This window comes from Vulpes lagopus, chromosome 4 (genome assembly GCF_018345385.1).
Source record: "Vulpes lagopus strain Blue_001 chromosome 4, ASM1834538v1, whole genome shotgun sequence".
NCBI lineage: Eukaryota > Metazoa > Chordata > Mammalia > Carnivora > Canidae > Vulpes > Vulpes lagopus.
Window position 1 is genome coordinate 71,174,245 of NC_054827.1, and position 26,558 is coordinate 71,200,802.

Here is a 26,558-nt window from a genome sequence, read left to right on the forward strand (position 1 = left end):
CTGGGACAATGCTTAGAACATGGTATGCACTCAAATTACATATGCTGAATGAATCCTTTTCTATCAGAATATAAACTACCAAAATTGAACAAGAAACAGGACGTGTAGAGAACAGGTAGGAGTAATGCTAATAATTAGAAAGGGGGGATGCCTGGGTGGCTCAGCGGTTTAGCGCCTGCCTTCGGCCCAGGGTGTGATCCTGGAGTCCCGGAATCAAGTTCCACATTGGGCTCCCTGCATGGAGCCTGCTCCTCTCTCTGCCTGTGTGTCTCTGCTCTCTCTCTCTCTCTCTCTCTCTCTCTCTCTGTCTTTCATGAATAAATAAATAAAATCTTTTAAAAATAAAATAAAAATTAGAAAGGAAAAGAGTTTGCTTTTTTTAAAAAAAAAGACATCAGGCCTGGCTGAGTTCTAATTTTAACTAAAAAAACCATGTAATTCTAATGTTATTTAAATTATTCCTGACAAAAGATGGATAACTTCTAAGTGATTTGGACAAATAGGTAAATAAAATAGAATAAAATACTCAATTCCACACATACATAGACACTTAATTTAGTAAGTGTGGCCCTTAAATAAGAATGGCCCTTCTACAGCAGCAGTGTAAGGATTTCTTTTTAAAATGTAATGGCGTTGGATCAGCTAAATATATTGTCTGTAGTTGATCCATCTTTAACTTTCCAGGAACTATCCCAATTTTGCTGCTTGAGAATTTAATTATTGTTCATTTTAAATTTGTTTTGCATTTGTATATATAAGTAAAATTTATGTATAGTTTGCTTTTTTAGTAATATTTTTATTTTAGTTTTGGTTAAAAATTACTTTTATTGCACTTACTAAACTTTAACTGAATCGTACAGTTTTTTTGATATATCATTCTTTTATTAGCATATCAGTGATAACATGGGCCAAGGAAAAGGTTGGTTCTTATCAAGCATCTCCAATTCCCTGACCAGTCAAAATATAAGAGTAAAATTTCGTTAGCAGCTTTGTTTGATCCCAAAGATTTAGAAGAGTAGACATTTATCCTTATAGCTATATTGTTTTTAATAGCTTTGCCAGCATATTTTATGGAGATTCTTATTTTTTTTTATATCATATTCTTTATTAGAATGGATCTCTAGGGGCAGCCCCAGTGGCACAGCAGTTTGGCGGTGCCTGCAGCCCAGGGTGTGATCCTGGAGACCCAGGATCGAGTCTCATGTTGGGCTCCCTGCGTGGAGCCTGCTTCTCCTGCCTCTCTCTCTCTCTCTCTCTCTCTCTCTCTCTTTCTCTCTGAATAAATAAATAAAATCTTTAAAAAAAATGGATCTCTAGGATATTATGTTTTGAGACATTTTATTTCTTAACATTTTGTGTTTAAGGCTGCATAATGATGTGTTACAGGGTAAAAAGTAACTATTTTTACAGAAGGTAAGTAAATCCAAAGCTTTTACATACACAAAGATCTAATTTAAATGATAATGGAAAACCTTACTTTCTGAAGAAAATATGAGGGAAAAAAAACCCTGATGTTTAAGAGCTGTGAGGCAAGCTTTAATGCTAATTTTAGCATCAAACAGTGCTATATTTACTCATATAAGATACCATTGAAGTAGATCTTTCTTGAATTCTTTTTAACACATGTTATTTTCCCTTTTAAAGTGTAAGGAAAGAATGAGGCCTGTCAAAGCAGCTTTGAAACAACTTGATAGGCCTGAAAAAGGCCTTTCAGAAAGAGAACAACTGGAGCATACTAGACAGTGTTTAATAAAAATTGGAGACCATATCACAGAATGTCTAAAAGAGTATACAAATCCTGAACAAATCAAGCAGTGGAGAAAGTAAGTAATGTACTTTACAGGAAATGTTAAATTTATAATTATGTAGCCATCTTTTTGTGTCTTACATTTCAATTTTTCTTATTCTGATTGTTTTCATTTTTTCCTTTAACTTTAAATCTTTTTATTAGTGAACAGTTGCTTAATTATACATCATGATAAACCACTGGAGTCACCTCTGCCTTTAAATACAAAACGGTGGAGGGGTACCTGGGTGGCGCAATTGGTTAAGCATCTGACTTCAGCTCAGGTCATTGTTGCCAGAATTCTGGGATTGAGCCCTGCGTTGGGCTCAGAACTCAGTTTGAGTCTCCCTGTCCCTCCCCCTCTCCCTTTGCCGCTCTACCCGCCAGTGCTCACGTGTGTGCTTGTGCTCTCTCCAAAAAATAAAATCTTAAAAAAAAAAAAAGAAAGAAAACTGTTTCACTAGAATTCAGATTGCATTTGATTTTTAGAAATCTCTACTTCACCAAATTCTTCTTAGTAATATCTTTAGAATTTGTAGTACCAGACACAAAAATGTATTATCATGTAAATTTAGCAGTTCGTACTCAGGTATGAATAAATAGCCTTGTAAAAATTAATATTCTCAGGCAGTGTAAGATGAATTTTATTTCCTGCTTTATTTTCGAAGCAGCAGCAGCACAGTTGATCTTAAAATTGTAAATCTGAACTGCCATAATCCTGTACAAATCACTTAATGATTTCCAGATCCAGATAAGTGTTAAAACCAAACTATTAAACAATTTAGGAATACTATAAAATGACCACAAACCAGTCATATCAGTTTATTAGTCTGCTGATTTCCTTGCTCTTTGCAGCACAGCTACACATCAAAGCAAAAAACTAATGACATATTTCAGAAGGAGTGATTACACTAAATGAAAAAAGTACTATCCTTGTGCCCTTTAACCAGAACCCATGTTGTTATAGAGACAGGAAGTTGATTATGATCACTAGGCTTTTAAAAACAGATGAAACTGAGCTATCCTGTCTGATGACACTGATGACACTGAAACCATGCATAATAATAGCCTGAAGTCATGTGCCCCTAATGCCATGGGATGATTCCTGGAGTTGGCATCAGATGTGCTTGGTCCCCATCTTGGCTAATTCCTGGCTTTGTGACCTTGAACAGTTAGAGAATATCTCTGAGCCTACTAGTAATCATCTGCAAACCCTTTATAAAGTGTATATAAGGCACTGCATATTTTTCAATTGGATGATAATGATAAGATAGGAGGAGCACCTTTGTGACTCAGTCGGGAAGCATCTGACTGGATTTCAGCTCAAGTTGTGACCTCAGGGTCCTAGGATCAAGCCCTTCCTTTCTGCCTCTTCCCCTGCTTGCTCTCTTGCTCCCTTGCTCTCAGATGTGCGTTCTCTCTCTCTCTCTCTCTCTCTCTCTCTCTGAAATAAATATTTTTTTAAAAAGATAAATTATGAGGAAGGAAAGGAAATAATCCTAAAGTACTATATTATCTGCCTTAATCTTTCATTTATAGTTGGAATATATATACTGGAGTTTTAATGCTTTCCGTAAATACTATAAAACAGAATTATTCTCAAACCAAATTATTATACCCCCAAACCACAGAACCATAGAACAGGGGTACAGTAAATTTCAGTTGTGTGTGTGTGTGTGTGTGTGTGTGTGTGTGTGGCTTAAATGGTTAAAGCCGAATTCTCTTTTTATTTTTCAAGAACCAGATTCAAAGTTTCTCTGTTGATAACTTCCATGCAGTTGCTTTTTTTTTTTTTTTTTTTAAATTTATTTGACAGAGCACAAGCAGGGGGAGAAGCAGACTCCCTACTAAACAGGGAGCCCAATGTGGGACTCAATCCCAGAACTCTGGGATTATGACCGGAGCATAAGATGGAAGGCAGGCACTCACCTACTGAGCCACCAGGCACCCCCATACAGTTACTTTTTTTAACAAATTCTTTAGGACCCTTCTTAAACTACTTAATCCACATTATCTGATGCTATCTTTAGTCAGACTGCTAACATAGCTTGTTTCTTAGGAGTCCCTTCCTGATTTGTAAGTTTACATCGTTTTTGGTTTCAAATTAGGATAGATTACTCCTTTCACTCTAAAAGATGATAAAATGCAGAGATTTGGAAGAAAAGTAAAACTTAAAGTTTAATTTTTTGTTTTTTGTTTTTTGTTTTTTGTTTTTAAAGATTTTATTTATTCATGAGAGACAGAGACACAGGCAGAGGGGAGAAGCAGGCTCCCTGCAGGGATCCTGATTCAGAATTTGATCCCAGACCTGGGATCATGCCCTGAAGGCAGGCACTCAACCACTGAACTACTCCTGCGTCCCTTAATGTCTAATTTCACTTGGAATCTTACCGTATGAGGACATCTGGCTGGCTCAGTCAGTGGAGCATGTGACTCTTGACCTTAGGGTTGTGAGTTTGAGCCCCATGTTGCATGTAGAGATTACTTAAAAAAAAATAGATTGGAGTCTTAGCCATATAAAGTTTTTAAAAATACTAGAAATAATCTCCTAGACTTTGTTCTGTAGAAGGCTCTGTGTGTGTGGTGTGTGTGTGTGTGTGTGTGTGTGTGTGTTTATATCTAGAGGTTAAGGGTTCCATGAAAAAGCTTAAATATTTACCTATTCTTCCACTAGACTAATTTACCTATTCTTCTCCTAGAAACCTGTGGATTTTTGTATCTAAGTTTACAGAGTTTGATGCAAGAAAATTACATAAATTATATAAACATGCTATTAAAAAACGGCAGGAATCTCAGGTAAATTAATGCATCCATCATATTTTTTCCTTTAATTTGTTATTAAAACTGAGAGATATTCTTCTTTATAGAAGAATTCCTTTAATAAATGTAGAAGGACTGAAGGAATTATAAAATCACTGTTAGAGCACGATTAAAGTTTTTTGCCCATAGGATCTTGTGAAAGAAGCTAAAATTAGTGGGCAAGAAAACAAGATACTGGGATAGTCTCAGAATATCTCCTCCAAGATATTTAATAACTACCTTAAACATTTGACCAAGATTAATATCACGAACCCTCAGTATAATATAGCACTAAGAAAGGTTATATCACTTCTATGGAATTCTTGACAAAAGTGCATAACCTTAGTTTGATCCTGAGAAAAATATCAGACGAACTTTAATTGAGAGTTCTACAAAATAGCTGTCTAGTACTCTATAAAAGTGTTAAGGTCATTGAAGACAAGAAAAAAACTAAAAAGCTATCCTAAATTGGAGGACATTAAGAAAACATAAAGACTCAGTGTAATATGGAATACCAGATTGGATTCTGGAGCTGAAAAAAGATCTTAGTAGAAAAATGTAAAATTTGAATGTGGTTTCTAGTTCCCTTCATAGTCCTGTACCAGTGTTACTCAGTTACGATTATACTGTGGTGTTATATAAGGTATTAACATTAGGAGGAGCTGAGTAAAAGACATATGGAAACTTTAGGTATTATTTTTGCAGCTTTTCTCTAAGTCTAGAATTCTTTCAAAGTCAAATTTTTAAGAAAGTTGTGGGATAGTCTATGCTTTAAAAAAAGATGTCTGCAAATGATACATTTTTACATCCTAATATATGAGGACTTCTTTCAGCATCATGATTTCTTTTTAGGGTGTTTTGTTTATCTTATTTTATAAAGGTATTTGAAGCCACTTAAAAGATTCTTACATATGTGTATTTATTTTAGCAAAATAATGACCAGAACAGCAACTTGAATGCTCAAGTGATTAGAAATCCAGGTAAGTGCTACCACTTGTTTTAGAGTAAATTTAAAAATTATTTTCTTCTTTCAGGTTTGCTTTACATAATATATACTCACATTTTTAAGTCAAATCTGTTATCTTAAACAGTAATCCTTTATATTAGCTTGTTAAATTAACCTTTTATAAATCAACCTTTTGTTTCTAGAACTTACAGAATAATTGTTAAAATGAATGTAAGTTTTAAAAATATTATTTAGAATAATGTATTCTGTAGGTGCAAGACTCACAAAAGTATAGTCTAAGAAGAGTGGGCCTTATATTTTTTAGTTGTTTTTTTTCACATTTCAGAATACAGTAACCCCTTTGTAGGCCTTACTCTACTGCTTTTATAGACCATCTCTAAAGTGTCTGTTTGTTGGACAACTGATTTTGTTTTGCTGGAGTTGAGAAAAGAGTTCTTATAATCTAGCAGCAAAGTTTGTATACCATGTATTTCTTTTCTTTCTTTCTTTTTTTTTTAAACATCATTAACAAAAGCTGTATTCTTTATCTAACAGATGTGGAAAGATTAAAAGAGAATACAAATCACGATGATAGTAGCAGGGACAGTTATTCATCTGATAGACACTTATCTCAGTATCATGATCATCATAAAGACCGGCATCAGGGAGATTCTTACAAAAAGAGTGACTCTAGGAAAAGACCCTATTCTTCTTTTAGTAATGGTAAAGATCATCGTGACTGGGATCATTACAAGCAAGAAAGCAGGTAAACTGGACAATTAGTTCTGAAAGTTTGCCTATTCATGACTTTTTTTTTTAATTTATAATATTTGACATTTTCATCCAATTCAGTATTCAGGTAATAATAGCAAATATTGAGTGAAATAAAGATGTTTGCTTACAAATAAAAAAAACTGATACATAATACTTTTTGTTAATATTGCGAACTGAATTTCTATAAAATATTTTTTTAATTATAAATATGAAAGTACAGTGAGAGATGAAAATGTAGGGAGTTCTATAATTGGTAAGTCATAGGGATTCATTTCTGTTGGTTGGTTTTAGAATATTGGTTCAAATACTCTTCAACAATAATAGAGTCAAATAAAAGCTCAATGGACTATGACTGAAATTCAGCGAGCGGGTTCTATGTTCCATTCCATTAAAACAAAACACAAAGGGGAAAAATTAACTGATGTGAGACACTTTATTGAGGTTAAACTTCATCACGGCAATCTGGGAAGTCCTGAAATCAGGAAGTTTTCTCAGTTTATTGTTTTTTGAAGCCTTTGAGTAGTAAACAATCTGAATATAATAACAACAAAATACATTTTACTTGGTAAAGGAATATTTTCATCAGTTAATGATAACTATGAAAGCAAAAGAAAAAAACTTGAGAATAAAAGGTCAGAGGTAAAGAAATTAATAGATTTTTTTTTTTTTTTTTTTTTTGCTTTTTTGCATTTTAGTTGTGCTCACTGCAATAATTTCTTCTCTGTAGTGGAAGCACTGTCACATTATAATTATGTCAATTGTAGATTGGCTCTTAGAAAAAGGCACAAAATGAAAAGCCTTGTTTGTAGTAATAAATATTTATAATTTTACAGGCTTATAGAACATAATTTATATAATTTATAACAATGACCTTTCCCCAACTAGTGAAAATTCTCTTCTGCAAATTAGTTCACAGACTGCATTTTAGAAGTTTTTTTTTTTTTTTCTTTCTGTTTGGAGGTTCATAAAAGGCTCTGATTGCAAGGATATTCTAGACCATTATCTTAATCCCCACTTCCAGATAATTAAGATGCATTAATGTAATTGTTACGTAGAGTAAAAAGTAACCAATTGAAAAATGGGCATGTGAGCTAAGTGAAATAAGGCAGAGAAAGACAAATACCATATGATTTCACTGTGTCTGGAATCTTAAAATAAAACCGTGAACAAACCAAAATACAAACAAGACTCCTAAATACAGAGAACAAACTGATGGTTGTCTGGAGGGTTGGGGGGGATAGGTGAAATAGGTATAGGGGATTAAGTACAGGCTTCCAGTTATACTGTTATATAAGTCACGGGGATATAAAGTACAGTTTAGTCATATAGTCAGTATTGTAATAATTTTGTATAATGACAGATGGTAACTGCACTTCACCATGGTGAGCATTTCATAATGTGTATAATTTCAAATCTCTATGTTGTATACCTGAAACTAGTATGATAATGTATGTCAATTATGCTTTAATTAAAAATAAATATTAAGTATTAAATAGTTAAAAAATAATTAGAAAATAAAATGGGCGTGTAAACTTAGATGCTGTCTGGGGTATTCTGTATGGTTCACTTTAATTTTGTGAGTTGAATGATTTTTCCAGAGAGGCATGCAGAGATAGGTATGGTTCACTTTAATTTTGTGAGTTGAATGATTTTTCCAGAGAGGCATGCAGAGATAGGTCCAATGACTGAAGCTCACTTAGGAAGTTTTTATAGTAAAACACAGAGCTTAATACACAATTAAAAGGATGCCTTAAAGTATTTTTGTGTTTTATTTTTTAATTTTTTTTAATCTGTAAACAATTAATTTGGAGTATCAATTTAATTCTAATTTATCTTTTATTAGGTATTACAGTGATAGAGAGAAACACAGAAAACTGGACGATCACAGGAGTAGAGATCACAGGTCAAATTTGGAAGGAAGTATAAAGGATAGATCTCATTCTGATCATCGTTCTCATTCAGATCATCGGTTACATTCAGACCATCGGGCAAGTTCTGAGTATACACACCATAAATCTTCCAGGGATTATAGGTATCACTCAGATTGGCAAATGGACCACAGAGCTTCCAGTAGTGGCCCCAGATCACCACTAGATCAGAGATCTCCTTATGGCTCCAGATCTCCATTTGAACATTCAATTGAACACAAAAGTACACCTGAGCATACCTGGAGTAGTCGGAAAACATAACAAAAACTGATACTTTGTCTTTCTGGACTTTTCTTTTAGCCATATATCATAAACCAACACAGTAATTGCCTTACATGACTTGAAAGATATAAACAGATCTTCTATCAGTAGCAGTATTGTTACTTCTTTCCAGGATGCAAGGTCTATTATCCCAACAGAAGAGAAAATATTTTTATATTTAAGGATTATGCTGCACTGTACTACAAATACTGTAGTACTTTTTTTTTTTTTTTCTTTTTTAAAGAAATGGAAAATGTTTACTATTACAGGGACCTCAACACTGCCCTTCCATATAGGCTGGATAAAACTGTTTTTAAGTCAGTGATTTTAGACTGACCTCCATTTAAATTATGTTTGTATATGAACTTTAACTCTGACCTGTGATCATGTTTCAGGAAGGAATGAAAGAGAGTTCTTTTCTTAATAAAGAAAAAACACTCAAGGACTTTGTTCACTTTCCAAAGCTACTTGTTTACATTGTACACTGCGACCACCTTGCCGCTTTTCATCACAAGCTTGAATATTTAAATTCTGTACTTATATCTGTAAAATAGCCAGGAATTTCCTGTTTGTGATCTATTATGCCTTTTTACACACACATACATACATACACACATAAAAATGGCTGTAAATTATTGTAAATGGATTAAATGAGCTTTCCTTACTTCCTTTCCCTTCTCAGGCTTTTTTTGACTGTTCCTTTCCCTACCAACTCAGGCCTTCTTATCATTTAAAAAAATTTATCAGTGTAATAACACTTTTTAATGATTTGTCTTGATGGAATCATTGTTTAGAATGTAAAAAATGGGGAAAGGGGCCACTTAATTCCATTAGTCCTCTTTTTTATATTGACTATTTTATTAGATACATGTTATTTCTTTTTTTTTTTTTTTCTTTTTTAGTAAATATTGTGTTTGTAGTAACAAAATGGTGAGATAATATGTAAAATCTAAACTGCATGCTCTGGAAACATTTTTTTCAGATGCATTTGGTTTAAAAGGGTAGGTGTATGAACACTTTACAGAATCCAAAATGGCCAAAAGTTATTGTAAATCCATTTGTTTTCCCTTTTCATGTGGGCAATAATGTCAAATGTGCTATGCAGCCAGGTAACATTTTAGATAAACTTGATTGACTTTTAATATAAACTGTTACAATGCACACTGATTGTATATAAAAACCTTATATATGACAAATTAAATTTAAGAAAAAGGATATGTGGGCTCCTGTAATTTTCTGCTGCATTCTTATTCCCTTAAGCACTTAACTTTTTTTTTTGTTTTTTGTTTTGTTTCGTTTTGTTTTTAGTAGTAACATTTAGATACCAGGAAAAAGGTATTTTGGTAAGCAGTTGATTATTGCTAACGTGTGGCACTACAACTAAATCTATTTTGAAGACTATATGAATCTATGAAGTAAAATTTAGATCATAGAAATCTTTGTTGGACTCTTGTTGGTTTTCTGCAGATTTTATTTTAGAATGCCTTATATTTATTCACAGATTTTTATTTTGTTATATTCAGTGGGGATTTTTGAATCATGTTGGCATACATTTTGGATGTGTGCTGTGATGTAACAAATTTGAATCTTAACTTTGACAAATATAAATATATTGGTATATGCCTGTAATATTCTTAAATGTGTCCCTGTTTATTAACTGTGGGAGCAGTCTACAGAAATTTATCCATAGATGGATTTATTTTTTAAATATTTTCCTTTTATCCATTTAGGTCTAAAATCTTATGTGTACAAAACAAAGCTTTCCTTCCTTTTTTTTTTTTTTTTTAAAAGTATTGATCCCTCTTTAAGTTACCATGAAGAATGATAATCTATTTTTTTTCTGGCGTATCAGATAACATATGAAGAATAACTCAGTTTTTAAACATTAATTTATATAAATATAAAAGTGATAAAAACAATTTAGTGCCAGTATACATTTTTAAGCTTTTCCACTTTTTCCCGTATTTAGTAGAAGATCGCATTTAATGAAAAAATATAATATTTAATGAAGTTATATTAATACAGTAAACAGATCAGGGTTGGCATTTTTAATCATCACTTTGTAGTTGGGATATTTGTATTATATCCTATTGTACAGATTTCATAGAACAGTATTACATATTTTGAGGCAATGGAATGGGCTCTGATTTAACATTTAGTTAAATATTTCAGTCACCTAATTAGTTGAATTGAATGAAAAACCTAAAACTGTATGTAACATTAATTGATGGAAAATATGTTCATTATTTGTAAGAAGTCAGCAATCCTGTAGAAGAGGAACAAGCCATAAACTTATTAAAACACAATGGAGAACATTAGTACATAAATATAACAGGGAACATTCTCTATAAGATATGCATAAATTTTGTCTTTTACATGCTCATTCTGCTTTGCTATTTTTATCCATTTGTGTTTAAATTTTCAAGGGTGAGAGATTATGCATAGTACTGTACCAATTAACCCTCCCCTTTAATAATATACAATAAATGATTCTTATTAAAAGCAGTGGCCTGTTTGCTTATAAAGAAAATATTCTTTGTTCAGGATATGTTAGAAAGTAATTTTAGATTGGAAAGCTGTGGAAAACTGGAGTGTGAATGATTTCGTTCATTAATTTCAGAGTGAGTGGCTTAATAAAACAAACCTTTGTATTTGCATAAAACAGTACGTTATATAATTTCTGTAATCCATTTTTGTAGTTAAGTAATGAAAGGATTATATAAATATACTGATTTCATTTCCATGAGATTTAAAGAATATGCACTAGGGTAAATGCCGTAATTCCTACCTTCGTTACTGTTTCTGACTGGAAAATAGTCTTTGGGCCGTAAATAATGTAGTTTTACAGTTGTGATGTTTCTTTACAAGGGGTGTAGTGATTTGGGGGATTGTGGGGTATGGAAAAGCAATTTTTAAATATCGATTCTTTTAGACAACCAGCTTCATTTGAAATTGTAATGTGAACTCATAAATGTGGCTTGTTAAAATTTTGAGTAGTTCATTGCTCAGCAAGTAATGCAAAAAATATTTTTAACTGTGTCTAAATTGATATTTAAACATATTAATATGAACAACTATCGAACCCATTAGTTAAGACTCAATTTAAAAATATGAAACTATTATATATAGTGCAAGATTTATGATGAACATATTTAAGGACAGGCAACTAGGCAATAGTACAAAAATCTTGAGACAAAATGTCAAAACTTCTTTGTTAAAATTCTTAAATCTTCTAAATGTAGACATTTAAAACAAAACAATTGAAATTTTCTCTGGAGAATGACTATAGTAAGTAATTTTATAGATGCCTTATTTAGGCTAACTTCTTTCTTATTTTTTAAGAACCTAGTAGATTGGTTTTATTACAGGAAATCTTTGGATTCTTTATAAAGACTTAAGGATAGGAAATATTAACTATGTTAAAGAATGAAAGATAAGATTATTTGGTAAAGTATGATTAAAAAATAATTCGAGGTTTCTTCCCAAATATCTATATAAATTCTTCGGTGAAGCTTCATGTGCCATATTTTCTATCCTAAAAGGCCATTAGCCACCTGTCCTTTAAAAAGAAAAAAATCAGCTCTTACTTGAAACAAGATTGGTAATTCAAACTCCCAAATGAGTAAGATTATTTTAATTCTTTGTCCCAGTCTACATTTGAGTCTTGATCTAAATATTAATTGGGAACATATAAATAGTCTCAAAACGTGAAGTCATAATACTTCTCTTTAAATAAGTTAACATCTTGATTGCATTGATCATCTATATTATCTGGCAGAAATATGGATTGTGCTGTAATTTTATTATTGTAGACTCCTATTAGGTATCCAATCTGTAGATGAGCTGTGGAATTTGACCTGGCATTCACGGTTTTTCCCCTCTTTGTCCTTTCCAAACTTTGTTTTGTCTCTGGTGTTCTTTTCACTGTACTGTGTCTAGGTGTGATATTCTTTGTTTATTTGATATTTTAGATCAGGTCTTGCCTCTTGACCAGTTCTTTCTGCTTTGTGGAAACCTGTGGTGTTACTGTCATAATATTTTTTATTTGTGTCCTCTGTTTCACCTGCTTTACTTTTTTTTCCTTTTCATTGCTGTGTAGAGTATCTTCAGCTTCAACTACTCCCCTGAACTCATCTGCACTTAAATATCTAACAGGCATCTAATCTTAAATATGGAAAACCAGACTCAGCCCTTCATCAAAAACATTCAAATAAAAACTGCCGATGTCTATAATTTTTGATAAATGAATGGACTCGGCATTCACAACTTTATAATCTGTGGCACTTTACCCCTAGCTATTTCTGTTCTATCTCACACTACTCCCATTGCTTAGAATACCCCAAAGAACTTCTGGGTCTTTGCATTGTTGTTCCCTCGCTTGAATAATCCAGTCAAGTCCCTGCTCACATGTCAAGTCTCTAAACTGGTACCCTGCCCCTATCAATCATTTTTTAATCCCTTACCTTTTCCTTCTAGCACTTACCTAGACTATTACTTGACTTTTTTTTTCTTTTTCACTTGTCATTGACTGCCCTTTCATGAATATGTGAGTTCCATTAGGGGAAGGATTTTATCCTGTTCACTGCTGTAACCCTAGCACTTAAAACTGTGCCTCACATATCAATTGTATTTTGTTTTCATTATTTTGATTCTTTCCCAGAAATGCTATGTTCCATAAGTTGGCCAGCATTATTAAGCTTTTTTGTCTTTCCATTGTTACATGATCCGTTAGTATTTTTGGAAACATTTATTTGCCTTATCAATATCTCTATTACTAGTCTTTCACTATCTTTTTGTTTTTTAACTAATTTTTAAAAACCACCTAAAACATAAACACCTAAGTTGCATGTTTAGAAATTAAGAGAGAAAGGTCTCGAGTAAATTTCAGGAATTTTAATATTTATTTTATTGACTTGAACAATACAGAGGTTAATTAACCACTTAAAACACTATGCTTATATATATAAAATGAAAAATTGGGTTTTGTAACTTATAGCTACTTAGGAAAGATCATGATACTTTGAAGAGATATTCAGAGATGTGGTATGTAATGGAAAATGATTTGTCTATATTTTGATGTTTTTAGATAGACTTTTTCTACTCCTAAGGAGTATTTAGGTATACATTGTAATAAGCTTTGGTATATTATGCAGTTGTTTGACCACCAACGTATTTAAGATACAAAAATCTTTCCATCACCCCAAAAAAGTTATCCCATCCTAATTTCCCCAAACCTAGTCCCTGGCAACCATTGATTTATCTATCGGCTTACCTTTCCCATAATGTTATTTAAAGGAACCCTACAAAATAAAGGCTTTGAGCCAAACTTTCACTTAGTATAATATTTTTGCAGTTCATCTGTGCTTTGCATTAACTGCTCATTACTTTTTATTATTAAGTGCTGTTCTTTTTTTTTTATTTTTATTTTTTTATTTTTTTATTTTTTTGTTTAAGTGCTGTTCTTTATATTGAATATTCTACAGTTTGTTTACCCATTTACCAACTGGGTTTCCAGTCATTTGGCCATTATGAATAAAGATGCAATAAACTTTCACGTGCAAGTCTCTGGGTAGACTCAGGATCACAAAAAGATTTTCCCCATGTGTTCTTTTAAAAGGATTATACTTTTAGGAATTACATTTAAGTCTTACGATCCATCTCAAATTGAGTTTTGTATATAATGTGAGGTATGAATGAGAGGCGTATGTGTGCAGGCAGGATTTTAGTTTTTGGTTTTCTTTTTGGGAGTATATATACAATTTTTCCAGCATTTATTGAAAAGACTATCTTTTTCCCCTGTATTTCTGTTTTACCTTATTGAAAATCCATTGTTCATATATAGGAGAGTCTGTTTCTGGGCTTCCATTTTGTCCTATTTTTATATTTCTGCCTATGCCAACAACGCACGGTCTTGATTACTACACTCTAAGTGGTAAATTATGGGAGCACCTGGGTAGCTCAGTTTATGGTTAAATGATGGACTCTTGGTTTCAGCTCAGGTCATGATTTCAGGGTCCTGGGATCAAGCCGTGTCGGGCTCTGTGCCCAGCATGGAGTCGGTTTAGGATGATCTGTCTTCCTCTGCTCTCCCCTACTTATACTCATGCATGCTCACTCTCTTTCTCAGTAATAAAATCTTTAAATAAATAGTAAATTATGAAATCAGGTGGTGTGAGTTCTAAACTTTGTTCTTTTTTAAAATTGTTAGAGCTTTCTAAATTCCTTTGGTTTTCCCCAAACATTTTAGAATCAAATTGTAAATTTCTACTGAAAGCCTGCTGGGATTTTGATTTAAATTATATTGAACCTATAATCAATTAGAATATTGACAGTTTAACAAGATTGAGATGTCTGACTTAAGAGCGCACAGTATATATTCAATTATTTAGGTCTTTCTCCCATCATTGTGGTTTTTCACTATATGAATGAATCTTGCATATATATTGTTAGTTTATTCCTTATAAATGCTTTTTAATTACAATTTTTAAAAAGATTCATTTATTTGAGAGTGAGGAGAGGAGCAGAGGACAAGGAAGAAAGAGAAAGGTATCCCAAGCAGACTCCTAGCTGGGTGAAGAGCCTGATGGGGGAGCTTGGTTTCACCACCCTGTGATAATAACCTGAGCTGAAACCAAGAATCCAAAACTAATTGAACCACTCTGGTACCCATTTAATTTCAGCTTTTAAGTATTTATTGATTTTTGTACTTAACCTTTTTCCTGTGACCCTGGTATACTCCATAATTATAATTTCTAGATTCATTGAGATTTTCTACATGGATTATTGTATCGTCTGTGAAAAAAAATTTATTTGTAACTTCACAATCTTTTATGCCTTTTTTTTTTTTCTTGCTTTAATCTACTTCCTAGGACCTTTATTATGATGTTGGTAAGAATGGACATCTTACAAGAATTGCCTTATTCCCATTTGAGGTGAATTCATTCTTCCACCACAGTGTAAGTTAGTTACTAGCCATAGCGCTTTTGTATATGATCTTTATCTTGTCAAAGAAGTTCCCTTCTAATCTTAGTTTTCTGAGTATTAAAAGAAAAAAAGTGATTTTTTTTTGTATTAAAATAACCACAAGTTCTTATTCTTGGGATATGTGCACCCGTTGTATAACATCTTAAGTCATGGAATCACATTGGGGACTGCCATCCTCATTACCTGTTCTGCATGGATTTTCTTATAGCACTTGATTTTTATCAAAAAAAAAAAAAAAAAACAACCATGAAACTTTGTAATGTAGTGGGATCTAATGATGAAATTGAATCATCTCAAGCTGGTGGTCAATATTTTGGACAGACGGACATTATCAGTGTGTTTCAAAAATTTTTAATTTCCTGTAGCACCTCGTGTTTATGCTGCTTTTGCAAACCCCAGCACTAGCCTAGCCCACAGTCATCCTTTAAGAATCCATTAAACATTAACTGGTTTATTCTTTTTCTTTTCTTTTCTTTTCTTTTCTTTTCTTTTCTTTTCTTTTCTTTTCTTTTCTTTCTTTTCTTTTCTTTTCTTTTCTTTTCTTTTCTTTTCTTTCTTTTCTTTCTTTTTTCTTTCTTTCTTTCTTTCTTTCTTTCTTTCTTTCTTTCTTTCTTTCTTTCTTTCTTTCTTTCTTTCTTTCTTTCTTTCTTTTCTTCTTTTTGCTTAGGTTTATGTTTAAGTAATCTCTGTACATCCAACATGACATTCAAACTCAGGACCCCAAATCAAGAGTCACATGTTCTGACTGAGCCAGCCAGGTGCCCCTAACTGATTTATTCTTAACTGCTTTATACAGTCTTTCTTCTTGTCAAATATATGGTTCATTTGTATCAGCTCCCCTTGGAGAATCTTGTCATGTTTTTAGAATTCAGTTCTCTTTGTTGCCTGATGACCTCTACTCTCTAATGATTTCAAATAAGACTATGATTTTTTAGATTATTTTTTCTTGTTAGGATAGGAGGAATGTTCTATCTTAAGAAGAGAAACTCTAAAATGGGTGTTAAGTCAACTTTATTGAGGCATGAGATAAACATCTACAGTAAATTGTACTATACATGTGCAGTTTGCTGAGGTTTGAGAGATGTATACATTAACATAATCATGATACAAAATATTTCCATCACCCCAGAAGTTTTTATTGTGTGCCCTTCCCAGTCAGTCCCCATACTTAAACTGTAGCCCAGGAAACCACGTACTGATTCGCTTAATTACTATTAGATTCGTCTGACTTCTTTTGCTTAATACAGTGTTTTTAAGGTTAGTTCATGTTTTTATTCCTTTTTATTGGTGTATAATATTCCATTGTATGGATATACTGCTCACTTCATGGGCTTCCAGCTTTTAATATGAATAAAACTTGTATGAACATTCTTTTACAAGTTGTTTTGTGCATATGTTTTCATTTCTCTGGTAAATACTTTAGAATTGCTAAATTATACGGTAAACACTGAACTTTTAAAGAAGCTGCCAAATGCGTGCAACATAGCTGTACCGTTTTACAATGTATGAAATTTCTACTTGTTTTACATCCTTGTCAGCACTAGCTATGGTGTCTTTTTTTAAAAAAGCTATTGTAATACTTTTGTAATGCAGTCACATGGTTTTAATTTGCATGTTATTGATTTCGAATGATATTGATCCCTTCATGTGCTTTGTCTATTTATATGTCTTACTTGAAGTACCTATCAAATCTTTTGCCCATTTTGTAGTTGGATTCTTTGCTTTCTTGCTACTGAGTTGTAAGCATTTATTCTATCCTATTTTTTTAGTAGTTTATATTTGTTAAAGCAGTTTTTAGGTTCACAACAAAATGGAGAAGCTAGAGATTTTGCTAATGTCCCTTGCCCCCAACATATACATATCGTCTCACAATATCAACTTCCTCTGGAAGCATTTTAAATATATTTTAAATACCAGTCTTTTATCAGATATGTGTATTGTAAATACTTTCTCCAAATCTGTGACCTACTTTTTTTTTCTTAACAGTAATTTTCAAAGAGTAAAACTTTCAAATTCTTATGAAGTCCATTTTCTAATTTTTTCCCCGTAATATTTACTATATTTTTTATCCCATCCATATAGGAAGCTTAGGTCTACCCTAGAATCAAAAAGATTTTCTTGTGTGTGTGTGTGTATTTTCTTTTTCCTAGAAGAGTTATTTGGGTCATTATTCCAAGTTAATTTTTTTTGTATGATGAGAGCTAAGAGTTGGGGCTCATTTTTTCCTCCATGTGGATATCCAGTTTATTTAGCATCATTTCCAGAAAAGAATAATTTTCCTAAGTTATTTGACCCCTTTATAAAAAGAATCAGTTGACCACATGTGTGTGTCTATTTCTGAATATTCTACTGACCCTATTCTAAAATAATCTCGATAACTATATATAACTCTTGAAGTCAGGTAGTGAGAGTGCTTCAACTCTGTACATTTTCCAAATTGTTGTGGCTACTCTAAGTCCTTCATTATCTGTTGACCTTAAACAAAAGAGCCAGCTATTTTGCCAACAAAATGAGTTTATTGGAGAATAGCAGAGGAATTGCATTTCAGGACAAGCAAAGTATGGTGAAGCAGAGGCAAGTCTGGAGAACAGAGGAGAGGGATTTGCTTTTACAGAAGAAAGGAGGAAGCTGAAAGGGCTGTTTCATGGAGTTCTCATTGGCTGGGCTGTTGCTGGACAAAGAGAAATTCTTCCTTCCCGCTGCTGGAGTATGTCAAGTAAGTCTCCTGTTGGGAAATGCAAGGTAATGCTTCTTATGGTGACTGGTGGTACATGAAAGCTCACCGTTTAGGGCTTCCCAATTCCATTTTAAATGAGGTTTCTTTTATTTTCACATTTCCCCATTTCCCCCTTCTGATGAAGATCTTTCCTCAAAACCTTGCTGCTCCAAGATTAGATTTTTGATATTTAGTGGTCTTATCCCTTAGTGCCAAGAAGGACATTTACTGGTTGTCCTGTTCCATGTCAGAGAGAAAATGTACAGATTGCAAACTGTCGAGGCTGCATTTGAGTAACAAGGAGGGGAATGAGGGAGAACTTTGAGGCATTTCTCGTCTAAGGTCAGTATCTTACAAGGTTGTAAGCATCAGAGATCATCCGTGAGTGCCGAGCTAACACCACCTACTGGGTGCGTCACTTCTATAGAGATTTGACAGGCAACAGGTGCAAAATTTAAAAATGTTTACATAGCAGAATAATGACCCTGGGTTGTATGTATAATCGTTCTAAACTAGGAGCCGAACTTGAAGGCAAACAGCTAAAGAGTATGGTTATGGTTAGAGGTTAAAACCAGTATGTGAACATCCAGCTCTAACAGCCTATCTTGATAGGTCTTGGGATCAAACCAATTGCTTGCAGAGAAAACCAAGGGATCCCTGACATTGTGGATAGATCGGAGTTTCTGGTAACAGATCCAACAGGGAAGTTCCCTCTTTAAGCAACAGATTGGGTCAAAAAAGTAAAGAAGGAAATAGGATAAAAAGCAACAGCAAGGAAAAGGTAAATAAACCCGTTCTGTCTTCTGGGGAAAGCTATCTTCTTCAGCTGCTTTAATTCCTGGAAATCTTTATTTTCCAGGCTGCCAGTGGGGATGCAGTTCCAGTCAGGGTTTGGTGCTTTCTTTTTAAAATTTATTTTAAAGGAACCCCTGGGTGGCTCAGTAGTTTGGCGCCTGCCTTTGGTCCAGGGCGCGGTCCTGGAGTCCCGGGATCGAGTCCCGCGTCGGGCTCCCGGCATGGAGCCTGCTTCTCTCTCTCTCTATCTCTCTGTGTGTCTATCATAAATAAATAAATCTTTTAAAAATAAATAAATAAAATTTATTTTAAAGATTTTTTTTTTAAATTTGCTTCAGAGAGAGAGAGGGAGAGAGCACACATGCATGAGCAGGGAGGAGGGAGAGAAGCTGACTCCCCACTGAGCAGGGATCCCAACATGGGGCTTAACCCCAGTACCCTGGGATCATGACCTGAGCCAAAGGCCAATGTTTAGTTGACTAAGTCACCCAGGTGCCCCAGGCTTGGTGCTTTCTTTAGATGCAACACGGGTCGATTCCTTGGAGTTTGGCTCCATAAGGATCCGTTAACAGGACCTGAGAGGGGCCTTTCTAACAGAGTTGCACTATGAAGCCTTTCTGGGGATAGCTTTTTCCAATAAACAAAATCTCTGGGCTGCAAGTGGGATGTTTAAGGTCTTCATCCCCTGGGGCATGCTATGTAAATACTGTCCTAAAGCGTGGTTAGGGACGCCTGGATGGCTCAGTGGTTGAGAGTCTACCTTTGGTTCAGGGCGTGATCCTGGAGTCCCTGGATCGAGTCCTGCATTGGGCTCCCTGCGTGGAGCCTGCTTCTCCCTCTGCCTGTGTCTCTGCCTCTCTGTGCCTCTCGTGAATAAATAAATAAAATCTTTAAAAACAAAAGAGAGACATTTACTGGTTGTCCTATTCCACGTCAAAGGGAAAATGCACAGATTGCAGACTGTCGAGGCTACATTTGAGTAACAAGGAGGGGAATGAGGGAGAACTCTGAGGCATTTCCCGTCTAAGGTCAGTATCCTACAACTGGATTATTATTTGACCTAAGCTGGAGTTTTCTTTTTCTAACCAAACCAACAATTATTAGACTTCCAATATTGTTTTTCCTTTTCTAGGGCCAATTGCTGGGCATCTACAATTTTTCTAGATTATTATTTGAAGGAACATCTCCACAGACCATGACAGAAGTTTGGTTGTTGGTTCCTTTGAGAGCAGTGCAACTTTGGGGCATTCCAAAGTCATGAGCTACTGCAGAGGCATCACCATTGTCACATGGGTATATGCAGTTTGGCTTCAGCTAAGACAGTTGAGACTGCCGGGCCGAGGTAACCAAGGGCAGAGATACCTGGATGATTTCCAAAGAAGCTGGAACGGCATACCCAGCATAACATTTACCACTTTGATCCTTTTAAATAAGAACTGTCAGGACAAAAAAGTTGATGTTAAGCAAAGGAGCTCCCTGTAAGTCATCAGGGAGGGGCAAGGAGGTGACCTGCCAGAGACAACCGGTCCTGAAGAGTACCACTCCCAGAAGAGGCAAGGAGGTGGTGGTGGTGGTGGGTTTATGATTAGTTGTGTGAGGAGCAGGGAAGTGGGATGGGGTTCAGCAGGGACAGGAAAATAGGAAATTGGTCATTGGGATGTTCAAGGGCGGAGGATTTTTTTTTAAGCTTTTCATTAGGGTTTTAAAGGCAAAATCATCCCGATCTTCCCAAGTGATAGGGTCAGGTTTGTTTTTAGATTCCACTAGCCAAGAAAACCTTGTAAATGGCACTTAGTTTTGACTTGGGGCAAGCTCAAGAAGCCATGGAACTTATTTTGATCTACAAATGTAGCCCTTTTTGTAAAATTAGGTGGCCCAAATAACAGAATTTCCTTTGAGCAAACTGCAATTTCTCCTTAAAGACTCTGTGTCCCTTTAAGGCTAAAAGTTTTAACAGGTGGATACTGTCTTCCATGCGAAGAGGCTTGAGAAGAGGAGCAGAGAAAGCAAGTCCTCTGCATGTTGTCACCAAGCAGAGCTTCCAGGTGACTGTATCGTCCAAAATGGTTTTTAAATTTGGGGAGATATATAGGAAGGACTTTTGGGGCGTAACTGTCCAGTTGTAATCTTTTCCTTCCTGAATAAAGATAAAGAGATATTAGCAGGTCTTATCCCCAGGGGAGCAGTAATGCGCCCCACCACCCCCCCACCCAAGCTTATAATCTTTTTTTATGGGCTTGATGCCCTGTAGTCCGTCCAGTAGGGAACAATAGTTAGTACCCTTCCTATTAGATCTTGTGTTGTCAGAGATGGAACAAATAAAGATACTGAAGGGTTATTTGATCAATCTGGTTGCCTATTTTGGTTGCTGCTATCAAATTTGAGAATTATCTCTCCCTTTCTGGAGAAAGAGATTTTAGTGTATTATCTCTATATGAAATCTTGGCCCAATTAAAGGATAGGGATGAAAGAAGTAAGGAGAAGAGGTTATCCCTCAGAGGGCTTAAATGGAATCGGTAGAGACACAGGAATGTGTTGAGCTTTATTAGAAACCCCTGCTATGTGAGCCATTTGAATACTTCAAGGCAGAGACTGTTTAATAATAGTGGGGTTGAGGGGCACCTGGGTGGCTCAGCGATTGAGCATCTGCCTTTGGCTCAGTTCCCCCATCCGGCTCCCCTCAGGGCACCTGCTTCTCCCTCTGCCTGTGTCTCTGCCTCTCTGTGTCTCTCATGAGTAAATAAAATCTTACAAAAAAATAACAGTAGGGGTGAGCTCCAACAGTGTAGCTCTGGCGTCAATAAGTACAGAAAGAGATTCATTTCCAACCTGGAGAAAGATGGAGAAATGCTGCTGTAGTTCCTCAGAGTCTTGTAATTCAGAAAGGATTGGTTGGAGGCTCCTGGAGAGCTTAAACTGGTATTTCTTCCAGTGTCCCAGATTTTGCAGTAATGACAAAGATCAGATGAAGTTTGGCTTTGTTTAGAGGCTTCCGTTTGTTAGAGTTGAAAACTAAGGAAAAATCCTTAGTTGGATCCTTAGTGGCCTTCCTTTTAGTTGAACCACCTAGGTTGGTGGGGGCGAGCTGATGTGCTAACTTAACCAAAGGTAGAGTGGACGTGGTTTCCCATTCCACCTTGGGGTCCTTTTATTTATTTTCTTTTTAAGATTTATTTATTCATTCATTGAGACAGAGAGAGAGGCAGAGGGAGAAGCAGGCTCCATGCTGGGAGCCCGACGCGGGACTCAATCTAGGGTCCCCAGGATCATGTCCCGGCCCGCTGCAGGCGGCGCTAAACCGCTGCGCCACCGGGGCTGCCCCACCTTGGTCCTTTTAACTAGAAAGAAAAGATCTCAGTTGAGCCTGTTAATGAACACACAGTTAAAGGCTGAGTGAATCCACCTGAGTGGATTCAACATCAACAGAAGGCCAGAATTTGCCTTAGAAACCATTTGGAGTCAACTTGAGTCAGAATTGTGCACAGGTTCACTGGGTTTCTGAGTGCAAGCCTGAATCTCATTCTCATCAGAAGGTTTCGGGAAAAGCCCTAGGAATTGCCAGGTGAATTCACTTAGTGATTTTAAACCAGATAGTATAACAAGGCAGGGGGTTGGTCTTACCTTTGTGGTTCTAGATTTTTCAGACTCATCCTACTTAGCTGTTTTCATCCCGAGTTGGGCTTGGCCTTTGCTAACGATCATGTGAACTAGCCAGTCTAAGTCTGAGGAACCAGGTTGGTAAGTCCAAACGACTATGTTGGATTCCTCAGCAAATTTGTGGGAATCCTCACTTACTTTGGGGAAATTTTTAGTCCAGGGTTAGATTAAGGTTAAATTAAGGATTTAACATTAGGATTTTAAGAGGGTTTAATTTTAAAGGGCCGGGTCTTAATGGGTTCTGAGGAGGAGGTTAGGGAGAGGTTCTGAGAAAAAGAGAAGTTCAGCAAGACCCAGAACAAAAAAGTGAAGAACAAGGGAAGCGCGCACAGTGGGACAGCAATGGTGTGGGGGTGGAGGAGACAAAGAGGCCTCTGATGGCTTTTTATTTTTTCTCAGTGGTTTGTCCTTCTTTCCTTCTGTCGCTTCTTTCCTTTTCTTTTGTCATTACATTTAAAAAAAAATTATTGAAGTGTAGTTTGACATACAATTATAATACAATATATTCATTTGACAATTATATACATTACTCATCACCTTAAGTGTGGTTACCATCTGTCCCCATACAATGTTACTGTAATTTTGTTCACTATATTCTCTATACCTTATCTTTCATCCCTATGACTTACTTATTCTAAAATTGGAAGTTTGTATCTCTCTATCCCCTTCGCCTATTTTGCCCATCACCCCATCAACCTCCCCTCTGGGAAACAAGTTTTTTCTCTGGATTAGATTCCAGGTGTAAGTGAAAACCTATGGTATTGGTGTTTTTCTGACATATTTCACGTAGCGTAATAACCTCTAAGTCTATCCATGTTGTCACAAAAAAATTTCATTTTTTATGGCTGAGAGATTCCACTCTCTATATATACCACATTTTTAATCCATTCATTCCGTGATAGTTCAATTGCTTCCATATCATAAATGGTGCTACACTTAACATAGGAGTGCATCTATCTCTTTAAAATAGTATTTTCTTTTTCTTTGGGTAAATATTGAGTAGTGGGATTACCGTATCATATTGCATTTCTGTTTTTAATTTTTTGACAAACCTTGTCCTGTTTTCCATATGCACCAGTTTACATTCCTACCTGCACTGCACGAGGATTCCCTTTTCGCCATGACCTCGCCAACACTTGTTATTAATCATCTTTTTTGACTAGCCATTCTGACTCGTGTAAAGCGATATCTAATTGTGATTTTTGATTTGCATTTCCCTGATGATTACTGATGCTTAGGATCTTTTCATGTGTCTGTTGGCCATCTAAATGTGTATTAAAGTCATCTGCCTATTTTTTTATTGGATTATTTGTTGTTTTGGAGTTGTATGAATTCATCATATATTTTAGATATTAATCCCTTATCAGATAAATCACTTGGAAATACCCTCTACCATTCATTAGGTTGCCCTTTAGTTTTGTTGTTTCCTCACTATTTGAAAGCTTTTTGGTTTGACATAGTCTCAATTCCCTTTTTTTTTTTTTTCTTTTGTTCACTTTGCCTGGGGAGACAGATCCAGAAAAATATGGCTAAGGCTAAGGTCTAAGAGTTCACTGTCTATGTTTTCAGGTTTTTAATATATCTTGAGTTTGTATTTGTGTATGGTGCAATAAAGTGATCCAGGATGTGGCATGTAGCTTTACAGTTTTCCCAGCCCCATTTCCCAACACCATTTATTGAAGAAACTCTCCTTGCCTTTTTTTTTTGTCATAGATTAATTGAGCACTTGTACGTGTGGGTTTCTTTCTGAGCACTCTGTTCTGTTCCGTTGATCTATTTCTGTATCTGCACCATGCTCCTTTGATTACTGTCATTTTGTAGTATAATTTGAAATCTGGGATTGTGATACTTCTAGCTTTTTTCATCATTGACAATATTGTTTGGCTATACGTGGTCTTTTGTAATTTCATACAAATTTTAGGATTATTTTAGTTCTGTGGAAGATACTATTATTTTAATAGGGATTGCATTAGATCTGTTGATTGTGTTAGGCACTATGGATATTTTAACAATATTCTTCTAATCCATAAACATGTTCTATCTTTCCATTTATTTAAAGATTTATTTAAATATTGGTCAATTTCTTTGATCACTGTCTTAGAGTTTTCAGAGTATGAGTCTTTCATCTCCTGGATTAAATTTATTCCTGGGTATTTATTCTTTTTGTTACAATTGAATATGGTTGTTTTCTTAATATCTCTTTGGTAGCCCATTTTTAGTGTATAGAAAAGCAAGTAATTACAGTGTATTATTTTTGTAACCTGCAAATTTACAGGTTTATAAAAATGAAGTCAATCAGGAAATGCTACATGTTGTACGATTCCAACTGTATGAAACCCAAGAAAACACAACTATGGATATTCATTTATCATTTCTGATAGCTTTGGGATGGAGTAGTTAGCATTTTCTTTATGTAGTGTCACATCTCTACAAATAGTGACAGTTTTACTTCTGCTCTGCTGATTTGGATGCCTTTTTTTTTCCTTGTCTAATTGCTGCTATGGCTTCCAGTACTATGTTGAATAAAAGTGGTGAGAGTGGACATCCTTGTCTTGTTCCTGATTTTAGAGGTATACATTCTATGGGTTGTGACAGATGCATGATAAGTATACACCATTATAATGTCATACACAATAGTTTCACTGACCTAAAAAGTCTCTGTGCGCTGTCTTTTCATTCCTCCTTTCCCCCAACTCCTGGCAACATTGATCGTTTTACTATATCCATAGTTGTGCTGTTTCTAGAGTGTGATACAGTTGGAATAATGCAATATGTAGCATTTTCTGATTGGCTTCTTTAATTTTATACTGTGCAACTTAATTTTTTCCTATATTTTTATGGTTTAATAACTAACTTCTTTTTAATGCTGAAGAATAATCCACTGCATCTAGATATAATAGTTCACTTATCCCTTAATGTACTAAAGGACATCTTGGTTGCTTCAAAGTTGGGGCAATTATGAGTGAAGATTTCATATAAAGACTAGTGTACAGGTTTTTGTAAGGAACTAAGTTTTCTTTCTTTTTTTATTTTTTATTTTTATAAATTTATTTTTTATTGGTGTTCAATTTGCCGACATATAGAATAACACCCAGTGCTCATCCCATCAAGTGCCCCCCTCAGTGAGGACCTAAGTTTTCAACTAATTTGGATAAATATGAAAGAGGTCATATGGGAAGAATATGTTTAGTTGTGTAAGAAACTGTCAAATTGGCTTTGAAAGAGATTCTACCATTGTGCATTCTCACCAGCAGTGTATGAGAGTTGTTCTGCATGCTGTTCTACATGTTGTCTACATGCTCTCCAGCATTTGGTGGTGTCAAGTGTTTTGTATTTTGGCTACTCTAATAGGTGTGTAAGGGTATCTCACTTACTTTAATGAGCAACTATATTCCTAATAATGTAGGATGTTGAGCATCTTTTCATGTTATTTAAAATTTTTTCATTTTTACTTGAACATCCAGATTAAGTTTGAGCATCTTTTCGTATATTTCACATTCCTTTGAGTTTCTTCTGTGCATTGCCTGTTCATAGAGTTTGCCCATTTTCCTATTGCTTGTCTTACTTAATTGTCGATTTCTAACAAATCGATCATTATCATTTTTGGGGGGTGCTGCAAAATTAGTCCCTTTTTGGTTTGAAATATTATAAATATCTCCTCCTAATCTATTATCTATCATTAACTTTTACATAAAATCTTTAATTGAACAAAATTTCTTAATGATGATCAAATCCATTGTCTCTTCCCTGCCTTGTGTTTTGTACTTTTGAATTTTGACTGTCCTTTATCTCTACATTAGCCACAAAACACTCTTCTACATTATCTTCTTTTCATTTTTATGGCTTTAGGTTTTACTTTTAAGTTTTTAATTAATTTAGAATCTACTTTGTTCAAGGTTTTAGGCAAGGAGA

General features: G+C 34.8%; 1 protein-coding gene across 2 annotated transcripts in view; it reads left to right on the top strand.

Moving 5' to 3' along the window:
• The window catches only part of CHD1 (chromodomain helicase DNA binding protein 1), a 73,243-nt gene extending 63,534 nt beyond the window's left edge, over window positions 1-9,709 (top strand). For both annotated transcript variants that reach the window (XM_041752208.1, XM_041752209.1), the window contains 5 exons: window positions 1,645-1,823; window positions 4,486-4,582; window positions 5,514-5,565; window positions 6,087-6,297; window positions 8,149-9,709. In XM_041752208.1, the coding sequence (XP_041608142.1) occupies window positions 1,645-1,823; window positions 4,486-4,582; window positions 5,514-5,565; window positions 6,087-6,297; window positions 8,149-8,494 (885 nt within the window). In that variant the 3' untranslated portion in view covers window positions 8,495-9,709. The remainder of the gene's footprint in view (window positions 1-1,644; window positions 1,824-4,485; window positions 4,583-5,513; window positions 5,566-6,086; window positions 6,298-8,148) is intronic.
• The last annotated feature ends 16,849 nt before the right edge of the window (window positions 9,710-26,558 follow it).